Source organism: Echeneis naucrates, chromosome 5 (assembly GCF_900963305.1).
Source record: "Echeneis naucrates chromosome 5, fEcheNa1.1, whole genome shotgun sequence".
Lineage (NCBI taxonomy): Eukaryota > Metazoa > Chordata > Actinopteri > Carangiformes > Echeneidae > Echeneis > Echeneis naucrates.
The window spans coordinates 93,061-112,406 of NC_042515.1; the positions used below are offsets into that span (position 1 = coordinate 93,061).

A 19,346-nucleotide genomic window follows, 5' to 3' on the forward strand; every position below is an offset into this window, starting at 1 on the left:
AATAGACAACTATAAAGAGTCATACAACAGAATGTAAATTAAAATGTGTTCAACAAAAAGAAAAAAACAGCATTGTGGTAACCATTTGAACCAATTGGCATTAGAATAACGAAGTTCCTCAGCTTTGACAGATCAATCCTGTTTCTTCTCTGTCGTTATCTGCCCTGTTTTGAAGCACATTCTCTCTGAGGGGACAGATGTTGCTTCAATGCAGTCTCTTTGCTGTCACAGTGTAAGATGTGGGCAGACTGAGCCCTGCACTGAGCTTGACCTTTCTGCCTGTTGTTGTTTCTATAACTATCTTTCCTTGTCTCGTCTCCCTCATGCTGCTGTGCTCACTGTGACCCCCACCTCCCCCCCGCTCAGCAAGTAAACACAGACACCACCACATATTTCAACCAATCACGTGTGATTTTAACAGAAAAAAGAGGTGAAGAAAAAAAAAAAGAATCACCTCCCAATCAAGAGCCAGCTCCTGTTGTTAACCTCAAAGAGCTGTTTAAGTTTGTATCTGTAGGATTTGCCTTTTATTAAACAATTTTCAGCCAAAACAGTTCATTCACTGCATTTTTTTAGAGTTAGATTCTTTGAACATACTGCCTCGTTAGTATAGTAGTGAGTATACCTGTTTGTTATGCGGGAGACTATACCAAGTCCATGCCGGACGAAGAACCCCAACCACAAGGCGCCCAGTAGTGGTAGCCAGTCCCAAGCCCAGATAAATGTCAGGGTTGCGTCAGGAAGGGCATCCGTAAAACTGGAGCCAAATCAATCATGCAAGTAGCAAGAAGCTTACTTGCTGTGGCGACCCCGAACAAGGAAAAAGTTGAAAGAGGAAAAAAATATTTCACTAGTGGAGCTGTGTACTTTGTCCACCACTGTGTAAATATCTACTACAGGCAGTTCAGGCCAGGAGAGACCGGACGGGCTCTGAGAGATCTGGATTCTACTGACCCCTCATAGCCATCAAACGCTGTGTTCACTGACAGTTTTAGGGCAGCAAAGGACATGGGAACTGCCAAAACCTGAGGACGAGGACTAACTCCAGTTTGGCAGCAAGTGTGGACCTGGATGAGTCCAGCACCTGGAGTGTAATGAACTATGGTGAACAGTCTAGACCTGAGGCCCCTTTAAATATCTGCCTGTGACAGATCACAGGCTCCCTCCACCCTTCCACCTCAGCTCTTAACAGGAGCTGGATCTGGAGAAGGATTTGGCCAAGAGACGCATCCTCCAGATCAGATCCAGACCTTCTCAAGCCACTAAAACCATCTGGTTGCTCAGAGCAGGTGAGTCAAACATCTGAGGTCAAAGCAAACCTGAAGAAACCACATTAGTCCTGGTGCAGCAGTTCCACTGAACAGTGACACCTGGTGGACAGAGTCCACACCTCTTGACATGGACCCACGGACCGGAAGACCCCAGGACCAGAGGACCCTGTCAGAAGAGAAGGAGCAGCAGCTCAGCAGCAAAACAGACTAATACAGCACAGATACAGCTGCTTCTCTGTGATCTCACTGTTGAGTCCTGATCTCATTGGACCTGGGGCCACAGTTATGGAGTTCAAATCCCCATCCCATACCGGTACCAGTAACAGATCCAGACCAGGCCTGGTCCTGTTTCAAACCGAGAGATGGTGTTTGTTTCTGGCCACTGCTGGAATTAGGACTTTATCTTGAATTGGTCTGGGATTCTGAGATGTGGTCAGTTGTTATTAATTATGATAAAGATGAGGAGCAGTGAGATCTGTTGATGTCAGAGCTTCAGAAGAAACAAACCTGTCACATGTTATGGTGTCTGTTTGTGTGTGTTGATTTTATTTTGAAGGTGTCAGGTCACCGCCCATCAACTTCCTGGCATTTCAAAATAAATCCAAAGTATTCTGCAGAGAAAAAATGTGTCTGCAATTTAAACATACACACACACTTAAATTTAATTTAAGGGCAATTTAAGATCTTTACAGGACTGGGTCTATCAAGTTGTTTAATGGAGCAACACACCATAGTCTGGCTATAAAAAGCACTGCCCCTTCACCGATCATCGTCCCTGAACATGAGCTCACCATTTGTAGAAGATGGCGTTGGCGATAAATTAATTATTTATAATCTTAAAAGATGTATTTAAATTTTAAATTAAATTCTTATTTAGATAATCAAGATAACTACCCCAGATGTACCTCTGATTACACTAAAAGTGTCTCATCATTGATCTCCACCTGTGGAATAGTTTAAGAGAAATTAATAAAGTGGATTCAACACAGCAAACAAAGAGAAGAGTACATGGAAACTTTGACAGTTACAAGAAACAATAAATATGCATTTAGTATTTTACCACCAAAGCACTTATACATCCCCTGGACAAAGAACAGCTGCTGGGAGCTGCCAGCTCCAGAGTCTGACTGAATACCCCGAAGACCGTTTTGCACTACTGGCACTACAACTAATAGAACACCAGTTAGAAAATTCCTTCGACTTTACAAATAAGACAAATCAAATTAATTTAACTTTGATTTGGCCCTAATCTAAGTGATTTCCATGTATCCTTTATTGTGAGACAATGCCAGGGAGAGAATTATTTATATAATATATATCATATCACATTATATTATATCGACTATATTATATCATTTACACGATCTGAATTTTTTTGTAAGGCTTCCTCTCTCGCCTTGTTTGTAGAAACAGTGTGCTTTCAGCTGTTCTTATCGGTCTGAACTCTTCATAGCTCTCCATTATCAAAATCTGCTCCTCTTGGCTGAAATATGCGGCACGTAATTGGACAATTTCTCTGTGGAAATGATGTCAAATGACGCCTTTTTATGTGAACACACACAGAGCCTGATGAGGAAAGCCTGGGCCGACAAATCCAGATGATAACCACCTTTGTGATACTTGTTATGCCTGGTTGGAGCCAGCTGACCAAAGAAAGCCCGGCTCTGTTTAGCTTCCTTCGTAGTTCACCCCTCTGGATCCGGACCTGTTGCTTCTCTAGACATGCTAACTTCTTGTCCCCTCTGTGTGTCTGGCTCCTCATGTAGATCCAGACCAGGACTCTGTGCACTCAGGACTAATCCAGTCTCTGTTAAGGTTAAATTAGAAACATAAACTGAGCGTTACCCATAATTCTCAGCAAACAGGATCCAGTTGGTTGTCCACAGAAAGACAACAGTGACTTCATAAACCTGAGACTCTTCATGAGAAACGGGAACAAGCTGTTATTATGTTGTCATTGTGTTTGTGTTCCTGTGAGAAACAACATGACTTCAGCCTGTGAATCTGAGACTCTTCATTAAAACCATCTGAATGTTGAACAATAAAAACACAGAGGCAGCTGTGGAACAGCTGTTCATCCCCTGCTCCAAAGATGTCCTGCTCTGTGGACTTCCCGTGAGGCTGGTGACTTTGAGGAACAAGACCGTATGGACCTTTAAGACTTTTCGTGCCTCTCTCTCACTTATTTTAAAGTTTGTGGCTCAGTGATCTGAAACATCTGAACTCTTTTTATGCCATGCATGAGGAAATGCTGCACTGTTGTGGCAAACTGACCTTTTGTTTTTCTCTGGTCTGTGATCTTCACTGATTTAATAAATGTTGAACTTTAAAGACACCAAGACCTTTATCTGGCCCGAGGTTCTGAGTCACTCAATGGAAGTTATCGTGACATCTGTAATGTCAAAATCATATGGAGGTATATAGCAGGTATATATAAAATGAAGGTAATAAGATGGAATTTAAAGCTGCAACTTTCTGACTGATGTCTTAATAAAAGGTCAGATAAAATGTTTTCATCAGTTAAACTTTACCTCAAACAGCCACAAATTTAATTAACTCATTTAACAGTCCATCTTTTTACCTTTTCAGCCTAGCACCAGTCAAACACAGGAACTTAAGACCAGGACATGTACTTCACTTGATGGAAATGTGGGAAGAAGTTAAATTCCTTTTTATTATTAGTGATTGTTTCCAATTTTAACATTTGAGTGTGATCAGTCACTCTGTACTGACAGTGATGTGTCATTCCTGTCTTACAAAGCAACAAGGGGCTGCCTTCACACATTTAAACCTCATGCTTGGCTGTCATTATATTTGACATGATGACCTTTGATAGTGTGTTGGAGAGTGACTTGTTTCAGTTTTCTGTAAAGAGCAGTGAAGTTTGAGCTTATGGGGAGTATTGATTCCCCTCAGGGTCAGATCTCAGATGAGGGGTTGTAGATCAGGTGTCTAGCTCCACCCACCTGAGACATGGGGAGTCAAAGTTTATTATCAGAGACCAGGTCTGTTTGGAAGAGACTATAAACCAGTCAGAGCCAACCACGACTACAGGAAGGGAGATAAGAGGTCACCACATGAGTAGAAACTTTCAAGTCAATATATTTATTTTCCTCATCAATTCATCAATCACTGCTGTAAGCACGGCAACCACTGTAACTCCCAGGTTTGTCACAACGTGGGGGAGTCCAGATAAAATATAATCACAATAGAAGACACTGAGGCAACTAATTAAGACTTAGATCAGAGGCATGAAGAGCTTTGGTGCTTCCTGTGGTAGTGGCAGTTTATGAAAAGCTCTCAGGTCAGTGTGACTGAATAAGGCTACTGAATGCATCGCCTCTCGCTGCCGCCACAACACAGGTCAGATACACTTTATTCCATTAATGGAGGGAATGACATGAACAGTAAATCTCAGACTGCTGCACCGATACATGGCAACATCTCAGAAGGGCAACGAGGAAGAGAAGAGGCAGCTGAAGACTGTGGAGGTGAAGTCAAGTGTCAGGTTTGATGCTTTTAATTTAAAAAAAAAAAAAAAAAAAAACTGTCCCTGAAGGGCTCATAAACAGAATGAACCCGGTGACTGTCCTCTCCACAACACCAACCCCACCCAGCTGCTGCCGGTGCTCCTCTCCCACCTGAGGGCCCTCAGTAGCGGTAGTGGTCCGGTTTGAAGGGCCCCTCGGCAGGCATACCCAGGTACTTGGCCTGTTTCTCTGTCAGCTTGGTCAGTTTGACCCCCAGTTTGTCCAGGTGGGCTGCAGCTACCTGTTCATCCAGCTAAGAAACAAACCAAACCAGTCAGGTCAAAGTGTCCATACTCACTTCCTATCTGAAAATCATCTTTGTTAAAACTAAAAACAAACACAGATGAACATAAACAACAAATCAAGCAATTTAAAGATCATGAGATGAGTCTGTGCAAATATTAGAAAAAAGGTCCACGGCTTCATATTTCATACTAAAAAGGTCCTGTTTGAAGGGTTGATATCCACGTTAACAAACCAAAAACCATCTCAGTGTAGTTCTACATCTCCCCTCTCTTGAAATTGGAATTCTTTTCATTTCATCAAATAAAATCATTCATTCATTATTAAACTTTACAAGGTTAAAATAAAGTTGGCAGGAGGTGAATCTAAATTAGAACCTCCTGTCTCCATGTTAAAGGTTGACCCCTGTAACATGTCATGTGTCAGCTCTGACCTTCTTGGGCAGGAAGTAGACTCCCACGGGGTATTTGGATGTGTTGGTCCACAACTCGATCTGAGCCAGGACCTGCAGGACAGAAGTGTTAACGAAAGACTGAGATTTGACACCTGATGCAGAGAAACTGAGATGCGTTTCCCACTTTTGGCTCAAAGTACCTGATTGGTGAAGGAGTTGCTCATGACAAAAGACGGGTGGCCCATGGCACAGCCCAGGTTAACCAGACGGCCTTCAGCCAGGATGATGATGTGGTGACCATTCTTCAGACGGTAGCGGTCAACCTGAGGAAGAGGAGGAAGTATCAGTTTAAAAGATTACATCTCTTCAGTCGAAAAAGCGAGGAGCCTTTCCTTCCTCCCACCTGAGGCTTGATGTTGACCTTCTCAGCAGCATTCTTGTTGAGCCAGCTCATGTCGATTTCGCAGTCAAAGTGCCCAATGTTGCAGACAATTGCATCATCCTTCATGTTCTCAAAGTGCCTGAGGACGACATGACAAGTTGACACTCAGAACAAGATGTGGGAGCAAGTGTGGAGTTCAGACTTACTGTCCCAAGATAATGTCCTCACAACCGGTGGTGGTGACAAAGATATTTCCCTCCTTACACGCCTCGTCCATCGTGGTGACCTCATAACCTGCAGAGGGGTGAAAGGTTAACCTCAGTGAACCTTTCCACCTTCATTTTCAGAAACCAGATCTGAGTCTTAAAAACCAGATGTTGCAATCAAAGTCTGAGCCTGAGTGTCATATTTTCCCTGGAAGAAGTTCACTCCGCCGTCACATACCCTCCATGGCAGCCTGCAGGGCATTGATGGGATCGATTTCGGTGACGATGACACGGGCTCCGAATCCTCGAAGTGCCTGGACGCAGCCCTTCCCCACGTCACCGTAACCTGCCACCACAGCAACCTTACCGGCGATCATTACGTCTGTGGCACGCTTGATTCCATCGATCAGACTCTCCCTGCAGCCGTACAGGTTGTCAAACTTACTCTGCAGGAGAAACAGAAGGGGTTAACCCTCATTCAGACGCCAACCACCTGTGATGTCACACCCCTTGTGAAAATACCACAGGTTACCTTGGTAACTGAGTCGTTGACGTTGATGGCAGGGATCTTTAGCTCACCCTTCTTCATCATCTTGTACAGGTTATGGACACCGGTAGTGGTCTCCTCTGACACTCCGCGGATACCTGGCAACAAGTCAACCAATCAGAGATCAGCTGAAGAGCCTGAAAAGAAATCAGACTCAACAGGTTGGTTTTAGAGAGATGCACAGAGAGAGACAGCAAGCTAATGAGTTCATGGCCTTGGTCTCTAGTTTCAAGACAACATGGTGAACTGTGTCCTGCTTCATGAATAATGTTATTTCAGACATTAAATTTCAGTTCTGATGTTCAGCAGGTGAAACAGCTGACTGAAGCGAAGGACGGTGTGTTCGATGTTTCTGCTGCTGTTCCTTCTTTACCTGTTTCATGACTCAAACTCAACCAGGTGTGTCCCTGTGGGTGGGAGAATCACTCTGAGACCTTTGGTGGGGGGTTCTCAGTGTAGACGACCACCAGTCTCTGTCTGCTCCTCCTGACACAGCAGCAGCACTGACAGCTGAGCTGCAACGCCTCGAGGAGCAGGTCACATGACAACACCAGCGGAACAGGATGTGCTCACAAAGACCCTGGCTACATGTCTCCAGGACAGATGTTTTAATTAGATCATCCTTTAGACTGCAGATACAGCTGTCAAAGACTTTGAATTAAAGTGCTCAGTGCCCCCACCTGCCAGCAGCTTGGGGTACTTCTGGTGGACCATGTTGGTGAGATCTCCTCCGTCATCCAGGATCATGTTGAGGGGCTGTCCATCCCTGAAGTACAGAGTCTGCTCGATGCACCAAACATACTCCTCATCCGTCTCACCTTTCCATGCATACACTGCAAACAAAGAAGGACACTTGGTCCAGGATGGGCAGGGGCAAGGCTCACCCAGCAGCAGTCAAAATTAATCCTCTCACTTCAATTGTTTTTTTTTAAATCAGATTTTTGGGCAGGGGTATTACCTGGAATACCAGCCTTAGCGATGGCTGCAGCAGCATGATCCTGTGTGGAGAAGATGTTACAGGAGGACCACTGGACCTGAGAGGGAAGAGGAGATGGGTAAAAACTGTGAGACCTACCTGCCCTACCTGGTCAGGTTTGATCCATAGTGGGTTTGCCCCTGTGGGTGGGCAAATCACCCTGAGACCTCAAGTGGAGCGGGGGGGTCTCAGTGTAGATGACCACCAAATCTCTGTTTGCTCTTCCTGACACAGCGGCAGCACTGACAGCTGAGCTGCAACGCCTCGAGGAGCAGGTCATATACAGACGAAACGGATCATGTGACCCATGTACGAACCAAGTGGAGGCGGAGTTAGCTCGTATTGGCTTAGTCTGAAACCAATCAGTTCAAAGACGAGTCAAACATTCAGGCAGAAGCTTGTTGCCGTTACCTCAGCACCGAGGGCGGTCAGGGTCTCGATGAGCACAGCTGTCTGCAGGGTCATGTGGAGGCAGCCGGCGATGCGAGCCCCCTTTAATGGCTTCGACTGACCGTACATCTCCCTCATCTTCATCAGACCAGGCATCTCATTCTCTGCGATGTCAATGGCCTTTCGTCCCCATTCAGCCAGTGTGATGTCAGCTGGGGGGGGTGAACAGGACAGTTTATTTTCTCCTCCTGGTGGACATTTCTATAGCTGCCTTTCAATATCCTGCATTTGTGTGTGCACTCTGCATTAGGCTGTTCCCTTTAATCTGAAAACATGTGTGGTAGTTTCACATTTCGAGGGAAGTCAGTGTGTATGTTAGTCCTGTAGTGCTGACTGCATTTCTCTTCACGGAGGGGTGGGCACAGAGGCAGCACTACAGGGTGAACACTGATAGTAATCAGACCTGTCCTGAATCTTAGTCCATTATACCACATCAACCCAGGGGAGAGGACCAATCACAGAGGAATGGCCCCCACACTGGACGGGAAGTGCTCTGGTTGACATTGCAGACAAAGCTCAAAGAGTGTGTGTGTGTGTGTGTGTGTGTGTGTGTGTGTGTGTGTGTGTGTGTGTGTGGTGGGGGGGGGGGGGAAATCCAGCTTCCTTTGACTGTATTTATTAACCAAAGGACGCACAACTGCAGCCGAAACAGTCGAGCAACTGATCTGACATGTCAACAGAAAAATATATACAAATATTAAAAATCAATTACAGCTCGTTAAACCAGTTCTGCATCAACCCACAGATCAGGACTGGACTTCCCCAGAGGGAAACCTAAACTGGTCCATCTCCAGGTGGCCCCGCCACAGGCAGCTAACTCTGGCCCGGGCTCGCCCCCCGAGTGCAGGCAGCCCACGTTGCTCAACTTCTGTCTCTGGCAGTCTGACAGTCAGGCCTGGGGGGGGGTCTGTGCTGAATCCAGTTTTCCTTACTGAACGCATGCAGACATTTTTAATTCTGTAGTGAACCAGTTCCGCTCAGCTTTGTTTTGTTTAATTGTTAATTATTTTCAATCAAGACCACGTGCAACTTCGCATCTGCCTGCTCCTGTCACTCAAACAGAAAGTGGCGGCGCACCGACAAGCATCATGGGAACTGTAGTTTCCAAATGTACCAGAACTGAGACGAGTATCGCCTCCGGTTCCGTTAATGAACTACAGCCCCCAGAGGAGCGCGGTGCGGCCCGCGACTTCACGTGGACTCATTCTCCGGATCGAGTCAAGCGCTTACGAAAACAGAGGAAAGCTGATTTACCGGCATTACATCAAATGAAACGCAAACATGTAGCCATCGCTGCTGACTAAACAACAACAGCAGCAGCAGCAGCTGACAGCGCCGCGGGTCCGCGCCACAAACCGCGGGAATATCGAACCCTGGTGGAACGTGAACGTGCTCGTTTCAGCGCACGCGGGTGTTTTCAGGTTAAATCGCGCGTGCCCGATACCGTAAATATACCAGCATGCTAACCAACTAGCTGACGGAGGCTCCGGCGGAGACACTGACCGACTTTGAAGGGCAGTTTATCGGACATGGCGGCCGCTGAGTCCCGGAGCCTGGAGCAGCTGTTCGGAGAGGGGGAGACGGAAACACGACGGCCCGGGTTTTATGGTCCGGGCCGAATTTACGCCGCCATCCCGGACCTGATCTGGATCCCTATTGGCTGCAGCAGCCCCCCCTCCCGGGTATGACACCTGTGATTGGTCGAGCATTGATGCGGTCCGGCCAATCAGAATGAGGAGTTTGGATCAAGTTCAGGCAGGACTCGGTCGGTGTTTTCTCGGTTGGAGCGGACTCACACCGGCGGTTACACAACACCCGAAGTACACAGATGCTATGGAAACCGTTCAATTTGGATCCTTTCAGAATTAACCATTTGTCGCAGTTTGTGTTTGTTTAATAATTTTAACTCATAAATGATAACATGGGGGCGGAGCTTCAGGCTGTTTGTAGAGCTGAGCAGCTTCACAGACACATGATAACACAGCGTGTGTGCTCAGGGAACTGAACCTCTGGGTCATCGGTCATGGTTAAAGCACACAGGTGACCATGTGGAACAGGTAAACAAGTGGTCGGATGATCAAATGTGTTCAGTGTGTGTCCGGTTTATGGATGCTGAATAAACTGATGCCATTTTAAAATGTACCTGCTCCTCCAGGCGTCAGCTGTCAGTGCTGCTGCTGTGTCAGGAGGAGCAGACAGAGACTGGTGGTCGTCTACACTGAGAACCCCCCACCAAAGGTCTCAGAGTGATTCTCCCACCCACAGGGACACACCTGGTTGAGTTTGAGTCATGAAACAGCAGAGTCAGTCAGTAGATTGAATGAAGGCTTTTTGGCTTCACTTTCAGATCAGGGTTTATAGACAGTCTGAGGTCTGAATGTAAACTCAACTGAAACAAAGAGAGATTATGTTGAATACTTTTTTCATTCATTTGTGATACTGTTGTGAAATGTAGGCCTACACACCATGAACTACACTATGAGCCCAGAGACACAGGAAGGGACCGACAGCCTTGTGCTGAGGAGGCGAAACTCTGCCCCTGGTAGAAATACTAGACTACAGCTAATTTAAGAGCAGGTTAAAGAGGTTCAAGACCCTCAGGCTCAAACGAGGTTTGGTGTGAAAGCTGTGATCCTGCTGGGTGGAGGTGGAAACACTGGAATGTGTTTAAGAGGTTTGAGTAACAATCAGATTATGAACTGTTCCTTTCAGTGATTAATATTTCAATAAAGTTAAATAAAGTGGTTAATATAAGAAGATATATTGGGAGGGAGGATCTGATCTTTTCTTCTGATAAGTTTCCTGATTTGGAGTGGTCAAATGAAAAATATAACAAATTTCACATAAACACAGATGAACAAGGGCAGCATGGCAGCATAGTTGTTAGTTCTGTTTCCCCACAAGAAAGTCCTGATTGGGTTCCCGTCCTGGGGCCTCCGAAGACATTCATTGGTGACTCTAAACTGTCCGTAGGTCTGAGTGGTTGTTGGTCTGTCCAGGGTGACCCCGCCCCTCACCCAGAGTGACCTGGGATTGGCTGCAGAACCCCCCCCCCCCATGACCCGCAAACAGATAAGAGAAGATAAATGAATGAATGAAAAACATATGAACAAAGACTGTAAGGCCAGATTGTGGGTTGCAGTGAGTGGGGCTTGGGTATGTGGTGGATGATTGATTTGTTGTGACATCAAAAGTTACAACCCCAAAGCAGGTTTTTCACTTTGATGAACAATTAGATTAAAAATCCTGACAAACCAGATCCACCGTCAGCTTTTCAGAGGAGGCTGTTTTTTTTTTTTTAGAGAGAAGATCAAACATTTCATGGACATGTTTGCTTCAGGTTGTTTGTCTTTCTCACTTGAAAATTCAGCTAATGATGAATTCACCTTCAGGCTTTGAGCTCCATTGAATGAAGAGGAAACAGGTTCAGAGAGTTAGAGTCAATTTCACCGAGCTCCAGGTCCAGCAGATACACTGCTCTGGTCACCCAGAACCAAGCTCCTGTACTTAGATAAGCAGTACAGCTGTCAGTTGCATTTAATCCCACCTTTATTAAGACAAACTGTTTACAATCTCGCACTGATAACAGTCACAGATTAGGATGGCTGCCACAGAGAACCTTCCACTGTCCAGCCCGTCTACAGCTCTGATCAGGACCAGCTACCACAGCTAACAGTTAACAGGACAGACAGGAAATAGGAAAAGTCGGTCCCATCTTAGCTAAAATTAGCTTCCCCTCAATAGTTTGTTTGTAGACATGGTGGTGGTGAGGCTGGTTAGTGATCAATGTGTCTTCAGGTTACGGTCCAAAGCAGCAGTCCGGTTCTGGTTGGACCCTGATAAGTCTGACGATGCAGCAACAGAGCAGAGACATCCATCTGAACAGTTTAACTACATATTGATGGAGGTCAGATGTCTGGCTGTCAATCATTTTCACACTTTAAATTCAACATGGAGGATTTTCTCAGAACACCACTGCCAAACCAGAGACATCAGCCAGAGTCGGACGCAGCTCTACTGGATTTCCACTACCTCCATCATAACGACTGGAATCCAGCTGAGATCAACAGAGGTGAAGTGACTTGTTTTGAAAATTACATTTAAAAATATCTGAAGACCCTCTGAGGATGTCATTATGACGTCTGTGGATTGAGAGCATCAACAGGCGTAAACCTGATCCTCTTCTATGGTTTGAAGGTGACGGTGAACAGCTGTATGCCTGCCATCGAGCAGCAGAGACTTTATGACAGGAAGCAGAGAAATTATAGTCTTTGTTTTTGCAGTTCTTTCATACAAATATTAATTCTTCACATTCCCTTGGAAACAAACCCGGTCCTCCCCCACCCCCTCCCCTTCAAACTACACATGTGGCATACACACAATCTCTCTCACAGACACACTTACACACTGCCCTTAAAGTATGCACCTCCCAATCCCCCTTGTAAACAGAACCACGTCAGTGGCAGGTGTGCCATCCAAGAGGAGGAGCCCAAGTCAGCTGACCTGCGTACAGGTGCGTACTTTAGGGCTGGGTGTGGTTAGACACTGGAACAGGAAGCAGTGTGCCAGCAGCCAGAATCTCTGTGTCTCCTCCAGATGTCTGAGACAGTCCAAAGCAGAGAGACAGACAGGGTGGGGTAGCAAGATAGCTAGCATGGCAGGCTAGTTTAGTTAGCTGCCCAGGCCTCAAGGTCTGCCATGTCGTCTTCGTCCTCCTCCTCCTTCTTCTTGGCTAAACACAAAGAAAAACTGTTACCATTGAGGTATCCTGCAGATCTGTGTGTGTGTGGGGTGGGCGGTATGTGGCAGGAAGTGGACTGTTACTGTGTGTGGTACCTGGTCTCGATGGCAGCGATGTGGATGGGACACTGGGCAGAGGGACGTCTTCTGTTCCCTCCACCTCTAGTAGACTTTTGTCCAGCTCCTCCTGTTCTAGCTCCTCCAACTCAGCAAGCAGGTCATCCTGCGCGCACACACACACTGATGTCATAATGATGTAACCAGTTACCTCCTGACAACCCCGATACCCCTTGTGGGGACCGTGAGTTAGCATCAGCACAGCTGCTAACTGGTCTGATCTGTCCAGTTGTCTTTGATTTCAACAGGGCCCTGACTGAGGCTTAACAAGCGGTGCTAAGGCAGGATCCAGCTCTCTGAACCAGGAAGTGAAGTCAATGAGCCTCAGATAGCTTTTTTTAGAGAAAATGTTAAATAAATGAGGTTTTGAAGTTGTCTTGATTAAGTTTCTTTGTGACAAACAGCTTGATGAGTCATGTTATTCTACCTGACTCATCAAGCTGTTTGTCACAAAGAAACTTAATCAAGACAACTCCCCTCCCATACTGCAGGTACCACAGCTTCCCTGAATGCTGATTTGTTAGTTCCCTCCTCACCTCGTCGTACTCTTCTCCAAAGCCAATTGGTCTGGAGATGACATCTGAGATTTCCTGAGCCACTTCCTGCTGCTCTGTGATCTCTGCCATCAGGTCGTCCACTTTGTCAATGTCCCTAAGACACAGGACAATGTACAGGAAGAACCAATATTAGGGACAAGTCTCAGTTACAGGTGAAGACAGGAGCTTGGGAATTTTATCAAATATATATTTTACTTATTTTCCTGAAATAAAAGCTGACAAAAATCTATCCAATTTCTTGTCTCTAAATGTCTCTTACATGTTTTCATGTGCAGCTTTCATTGCCTTCGCGGCAAAACCCATGTTCTTGAGTACTTCTGTGTTGGTATTAGCATTTTCCAAGGCCTCCCTCTGGAACTCAATGGTCGACAGGGTCCCGTCAATCTGAGCCAGCTGCTTCTCGTAGCGCTTCTTCCTCTTCAGGGCCTGTAGAGCCGCTGCACAGGAAGAGAGCAGTGTTAGCACAAGAAATTAAAGCTAAATGCAAACAGCACACACAAATTGGCATATTCTATTGAGTCACAATTCTTTCTGTGCATTGTTTCAACTGTTAGTTTATTTCTAACTCTACATTTGTATAACTTGTTCTTACCTCTTTATATTGCTCTGCTTATTATCTGCCATGTATTGATAAAAAAAACTCTTTAAAAGCACTTCTAGATTATTGCATTGTATGCATTATCATTATTATGTTTAAAGCAATGATAGCTATTTTCTATTCCTATTTCCTGCTTCTTATTCAGGACTTGAATATCTGGCAGGCCAAATGTCATTGACATCTTCACTTTTATTTGTGTTTTTTTTTTTTTTTTTTAGAGGCATAAATTTGGTCAGTGGGAAATTCATCACACCAAATATATTAAACATTTCTTTATTACTACTGCACTGTAATCAAAAGGACAATGTTTTCAAGAAAATATAGATAGATAGATATAATTTTATTGATCCCCAAGGAGAAATTCACCTAGTCAGGAGCTCATCAAAATAAAAATAAGAATAAAAAAATATATATAAAAAACAAAACATTATCCAGTCAGCAGGGGTTGAAATCTCCAGTTATTAATACAGGTACCTCAAAATGTTTAGTCTGTATCCTGGCAGCAGTTTCATGGAGAGCTTTTCATGGAACTTCAGCACTTGCCTTGGGTGGAATGTACACAAGTATTGTTATATGACTGAATTGTCTTGGTACATAATATGGTAATATAAACTGGTATAAACACTAGTTTAATGTAGAATTGTTGTTATTACTGAGTGAAATGTTTGAAACACCCGTTTCAAAATGTTCCATTGATGACATCCAGTCATCTGGTTCATTACTATGTTTCAGTTGTCAGTGTTGATGTTGTTCATGATTCACTTATTCCAGCGTTTTATCATTTGACACCTGTTTCAGGGCTAAATATGGAGTGAATATGAATATGAATATGAAGACAAGCAGAGATCATTTATATGATTTTATATTATTAAACATTCCACAGCATCAATGTAATGATATTTACCATGTCTTCCAATTGACACAATAAATCTACTAGTAGAGCAACAACAATTAACTAACAACCATTTTGAGAATTTGTTGAGAATTTGTCCAGTAGCTGTTCGAGGAAAACTACTAATGCAGTTTTTGCAACGAACGAAGCTGCCAGCGAGCACAGAAGGGTGTTAATAACACTTAGGTAAAAGTTTTAAGTTTTAAGTTTTAAGGAGGAGCTTGAGGCAACCTAAATTAAAGTTCACTCTTCCTGGTTGAACGTGTCAGCAGCTTTAAGCCAACATGGAGTCAGTCTGAGTTCAGGTGAGCTCACAGGTGACCTGACAGCTGCAACTTCCTGTTAGCCTGAGAGGCTAACGCACCAGGACAACCGGCCTCCCGACCCCCGGCCTCCCGACCCCCGGTCCACCGGTCCACCCCCCTCCCTCACCTCTCTTGTTCTTCGTGCCGTTCTTCTTCGCGGTCATCAGCTCCAGGTCGATCTTCTTCTCCAGGAAGTCCTGTTTTTTGGCCAACATCTCCTCCGTCTCTCTCAGCCGCTGAATCGCTTCCTGGGGTGTCGGAGCTTTCCCTCCTTTCCCTCCGCCACCGAACAACTTACCAAACACCGACATGTTATTTCTAATGGTGAACCGGACAGATGACCGGACAGAGGCTCGTTCTACCGGCCCGTCTTCTGAGCTGAACCGTCCAGAGCGGCTGGTGTTGTTTTGTCTCTTCTTCCGCTTTTCCCAAAAGGCCTCGTGATGCCATAACGTCAGCGCATGTGACTCATGCGTGAGAAGGGGCTTTCAGACGTGACGTAGCTAAAGAGTAAAATAAAATGACCTCAGGAAGGAGATCGGAGTCCGTTTTTATTTCATTTGAAGCTGTAGTTTGAGTCTGTTCTTTTCATCATTCGTCTCTGTGTGTCTCCCGTTGATTTAATTATTCAATTCAAACTGGCAAAGAAGAAAAGAGACACATAAAAACAAGTCGAGAGTTTTTATTCATTAATCAAATATCGACAAAAAACACAAATTTTCTGTTTGAATTGAGAAATCAAATAAGTAAAGAAACAAAACAAAATGAGTTAAATGATTCCTTTTTGTATTTGCATCCTTATTTCCGATTATATGATCATGTGGTCATGTGGGTAGGGTCAGTGAACACAGACACAGAACATAATGGAAATGCCCCCTCATGTCCCATCAGCTACAGGCATCAAGGGGCCAGCCTAGCTTCTTCAGAAAACTACACCTCCCATAATGCACCACGCCAAACCGCTCCAGCTGAAGGTGTGAGCAGCCTGAACGCCAGCCAATCATAGCCTGAGTTGTCTGAGGCACTGGGGGGGAGTGGACAACCTGGAAGACCAAAACAAGGGTTGTGAGAGAGAGAGAGACAGGTGGACAGACAGAATGATGTCATGATGTCATACTTGGATGCATTTTTCTGGGGGTGTGGAAGGGGGCGGGGCTAGGCAACAGTTCAGTTCCTGTGTGGCGGCCATCTTGAGCTTCACACTGTTCTCCTCGTACTGGAACACAGAAGTGTTTCATTCACTCATGTTATTTTTAACGGTTATTAAAGAAAATGCAGTTTGTGATGTAATCAGTGGTTAAATTGGCTTTTGTAAGAAGGGGGAGCCCTTCTTCACTCTTGGTGGTCAATATCTCTAAAAACATTTTTATTTACCTCACGCCATTAGTCTGATACATATTTTATCAACTTATGGCCTACTTATTTATATCTCAAATCAATTCACATATTGGCAACTGATTAGCCCTACATTTCGCCATCAATCTACACTGTCATTTGTAAAATTATATTAAGTTATTCATTCATCCATCTTCTCCTCTGATGTGTTTCTGGGTCACAGGGGGTTCTGGAAAGATGTCAGTCTGGAAAGGTGTCACAACACTGATGGTGCTGACCATGTACAACAAAGTTGTGACACCCCCCCACACACCCCGGTGCGTACCTCCTTGTAGACTTCAGTCAGAAAGCCCCACTTGTTCGGCCAGACTTCAGCTGAACCCTTCTCAACTTTTATATGAGCCTTCCTACAAACACACACACAGACACACAAAAATGTGTTAGTTACTTTATCTTTAAGTCTGAGTTAAACAGATGAAGATTCATATTGTGATATTTTTTCAGCATGTTGTGTTTAAAGTGCAATCAATCAATCAATCATTTATCAATAGTACAGATGATGATCACAGATAATATTCTATAATCAACAATAATCAGTATTAATGATGTAAACAGCAGATTTACCAGATTTCATCCTGATGAACAAAGTTGATGGATTCAGCTGTTTGCTCAGCCATCTGTCCTGACTGTTGGTGTGTGTGTGTGTGTGCGCGTCTTTGTCTCATCCAGCTCATGTTTCATGTGTGTGAAGTCACACTGACAGACCTGTTTATTGTCGTCATGGTAACACACAGCTCTTCACTGTCCTGCATGTGTCACCATGGGGCCGGTGGACAGAGGAGGAGGCCGGGGGGTCCGTGGAGGGGACACCAACACTGCCAGGTCCAGATCCAGGCCCAAGTGCTGGTTTCAGCCTTCAAAGGTATTTAGTTGTGTAGTTTTAACTTTCACCTGATGCATCATCTCCCAGAGACACCAGGGGGAGCTCTGATCTAAGACATGATGTCTGCAGACCACATCAGGGGCCACAGGCAGACCAGGGGACACTAAGCGTCCATTTGAATTCTTGAAATTTTCAATACAGAATCCTCCATCAGACAAACAAATTTTCTGGTCTGGATCAGAATCTTGGCCTGGGGTGGCAGGATCTTGGCAGTGCTCTGCTTCTGAACTTCAGAGATCTGAGACTCTGTTATCTGAGCTGGACACCTGAAAGAAAAACTGAATTAATAACCCAACAGCCGACCCTCCACCTTCACATATCAGCTCATCTGTAGAAACTATAAATTAAATCTAGGCATCTCGGTGGTACAGTGGTCAGTGCTGCCCCCCCCATGAACCAGGTTCAGCTGGGACCGAACTCCACCAAGTTTATCGGTGTGAAGTTAATGTTTGTCTGTCGGATCATTTCAGCACAAACAGGATGGAGACATCTGAGCAACCAAGGTAACACACAGCAGTAAGTGTCCTACTTCACATACACACACACACTGTGTGTGTGACATAAGTAGTTGTTGAGCAAGTTGTATTGATGAAAGTTGTTCAGTCAGCGTCACACTATCAGTGTTTTTGTTCCAGAAAGCCTGTACATGAACTCACACACACGCACACACAAACACACGCACACACACATACACACACACACGCGCGCGTGCGCGCACACATTCCTGCCTCACCTACAGTGGACTGTTGGACGACGCTGCTTCGTTGGACTTCTTGTCTTTTAGTGCTGATTGTGTTAAAGATGGATGATTACAGTCACACAAATGAACACACTTTTCATTTATCTCAAACGTGACATATGTTGTGTGGCAGCATGGCAGGCTTGTGTTGTTGTTCCAGTTTGTCATCCTCACACTTCGTGCATTAACTGCAGGCCTGTGTCGTGCTGTCCTGAATCCTGTGAACCCACAACAGAAGCATTTTTCATCATGTTTCGTGGTGGCAAACAACATCAGAGGAGGTGAAGCCATCAGCGTCAGGCTGCGTCTCCAGATCTATCTGATGTCCAAGGTCCTGTGAGCCGGACTCTTCATCAGTACTGCGTCTCACAGCATCAGCAGAGACGATGACACTATGTCCACCTGTGCAGTCAAACAACAGCAAATAAAAGATGCTAATTCTGCTCACTGTTCTGATCATCCAGTTCTAAAACTGTTCATTTCTACAGCTCATCAAGACGACTGACGGACTCAGAAATCAGGAAGTCGTTATTGTCATTGTATCAAATACAATGAAAGTACTTGTGGCACTCAAGTGATGCCTTTTCAACAAAAAAGACATTAAAGAAATAAAAACAGACTTGGAGGTTCATTACAGAAACATAAAATAATAAGTATAAAACATTTATCTGGATACCAGCTAATACAGGTAAGTAGGTAACTAAAGTTTCCAATTTATATCAGAGATGAATTCTTTGTCCTCATGGGTTTTAGTTTCACGTCAGATGTTTGTTCATCAGCTGATAAGTGACCTGAGACATGATGACAGAGATCGACCTCAAGCTGCAGCATAGTGGATCTGAAATATTTTTATAGAAATATTCAGTATTTTCTGTTTTTATTTTTAAAGAAGTTCTCCATGTTTCCAGATATTCCGTATCAGCTCAACCTCAACTTATTCTTAGTTTGATAATTTCAGACTCAGAAAACAAGAACTAACTAAAAACATAGTCTGAATGTTTCCTTCTCCTCCACAGAAAAGTTCCTCTTGTGTTTGGATTGTTTCTATCTCTATCTGATCAGGAGTTCTGCTCATTAATGATGAAAAATTAGCTCCAAATATCTGGTTGTCTTTATTCTGT

At 44.6% G+C, this 19,346-nt stretch overlaps 2 protein-coding genes and 2 non-coding genes across 4 annotated transcripts; 1 reads left to right on the forward strand and 3 right to left on the reverse strand.

Moving 5' to 3' along the window:
• Window positions 1-4,612: 4,612 nt before the first annotated feature.
• Window positions 4,613-9,625, reverse strand: ahcy (adenosylhomocysteinase). Its single transcript, XM_029501878.1, has 11 exons — window positions 9,503-9,625; window positions 7,961-8,151; window positions 7,532-7,607; window positions 7,254-7,406; window positions 6,559-6,671; window positions 6,265-6,472; window positions 6,027-6,114; window positions 5,842-5,959; window positions 5,639-5,761; window positions 5,478-5,549; window positions 4,613-5,054 (listed from the first exon to the last, which is right to left on the reverse strand). The coding sequence occupies exons 1-11, from the start codon at window positions 9,528-9,530 to the stop codon at window positions 4,923-4,925; spliced, it is 1,302 nt and encodes a 433-aa protein (XP_029357738.1). The 5' UTR covers window positions 9,531-9,625; the 3' UTR covers window positions 4,613-4,922.
• LOC115044350 (small nucleolar RNA SNORA17) lies at window positions 6,980-7,110 on the reverse strand. Its single transcript, XR_003840816.1, has one exon. It is a non-coding gene; the product is annotated as a small nucleolar RNA SNORA17 (small nucleolar RNA).
• A 516-nt stretch (window positions 9,626-10,141) lies between the features above and the next one.
• LOC115044351 (small nucleolar RNA SNORA17) lies at window positions 10,142-10,265 on the forward strand. The gene has a single exon (XR_003840817.1). It is a non-coding gene; the product is annotated as a small nucleolar RNA SNORA17 (small nucleolar RNA).
• A 1,246-nt stretch (window positions 10,266-11,511) lies between these two features.
• chmp4ba (charged multivesicular body protein 4Ba) lies at window positions 11,512-15,650 on the reverse strand. Its single transcript, XM_029502017.1, has 5 exons — window positions 15,336-15,650; window positions 13,673-13,850; window positions 13,393-13,507; window positions 12,836-12,962; window positions 11,512-12,731 (listed from the first exon to the last, which is right to left on the reverse strand). The coding sequence occupies exons 1-5, from the start codon at window positions 15,517-15,519 to the stop codon at window positions 12,667-12,669; spliced, it is 669 nt and encodes a 222-aa protein (XP_029357877.1). The 5' UTR covers window positions 15,520-15,650; the 3' UTR covers window positions 11,512-12,666.
• Window positions 15,651-19,346: the final 3,696 nt, after the last annotated feature.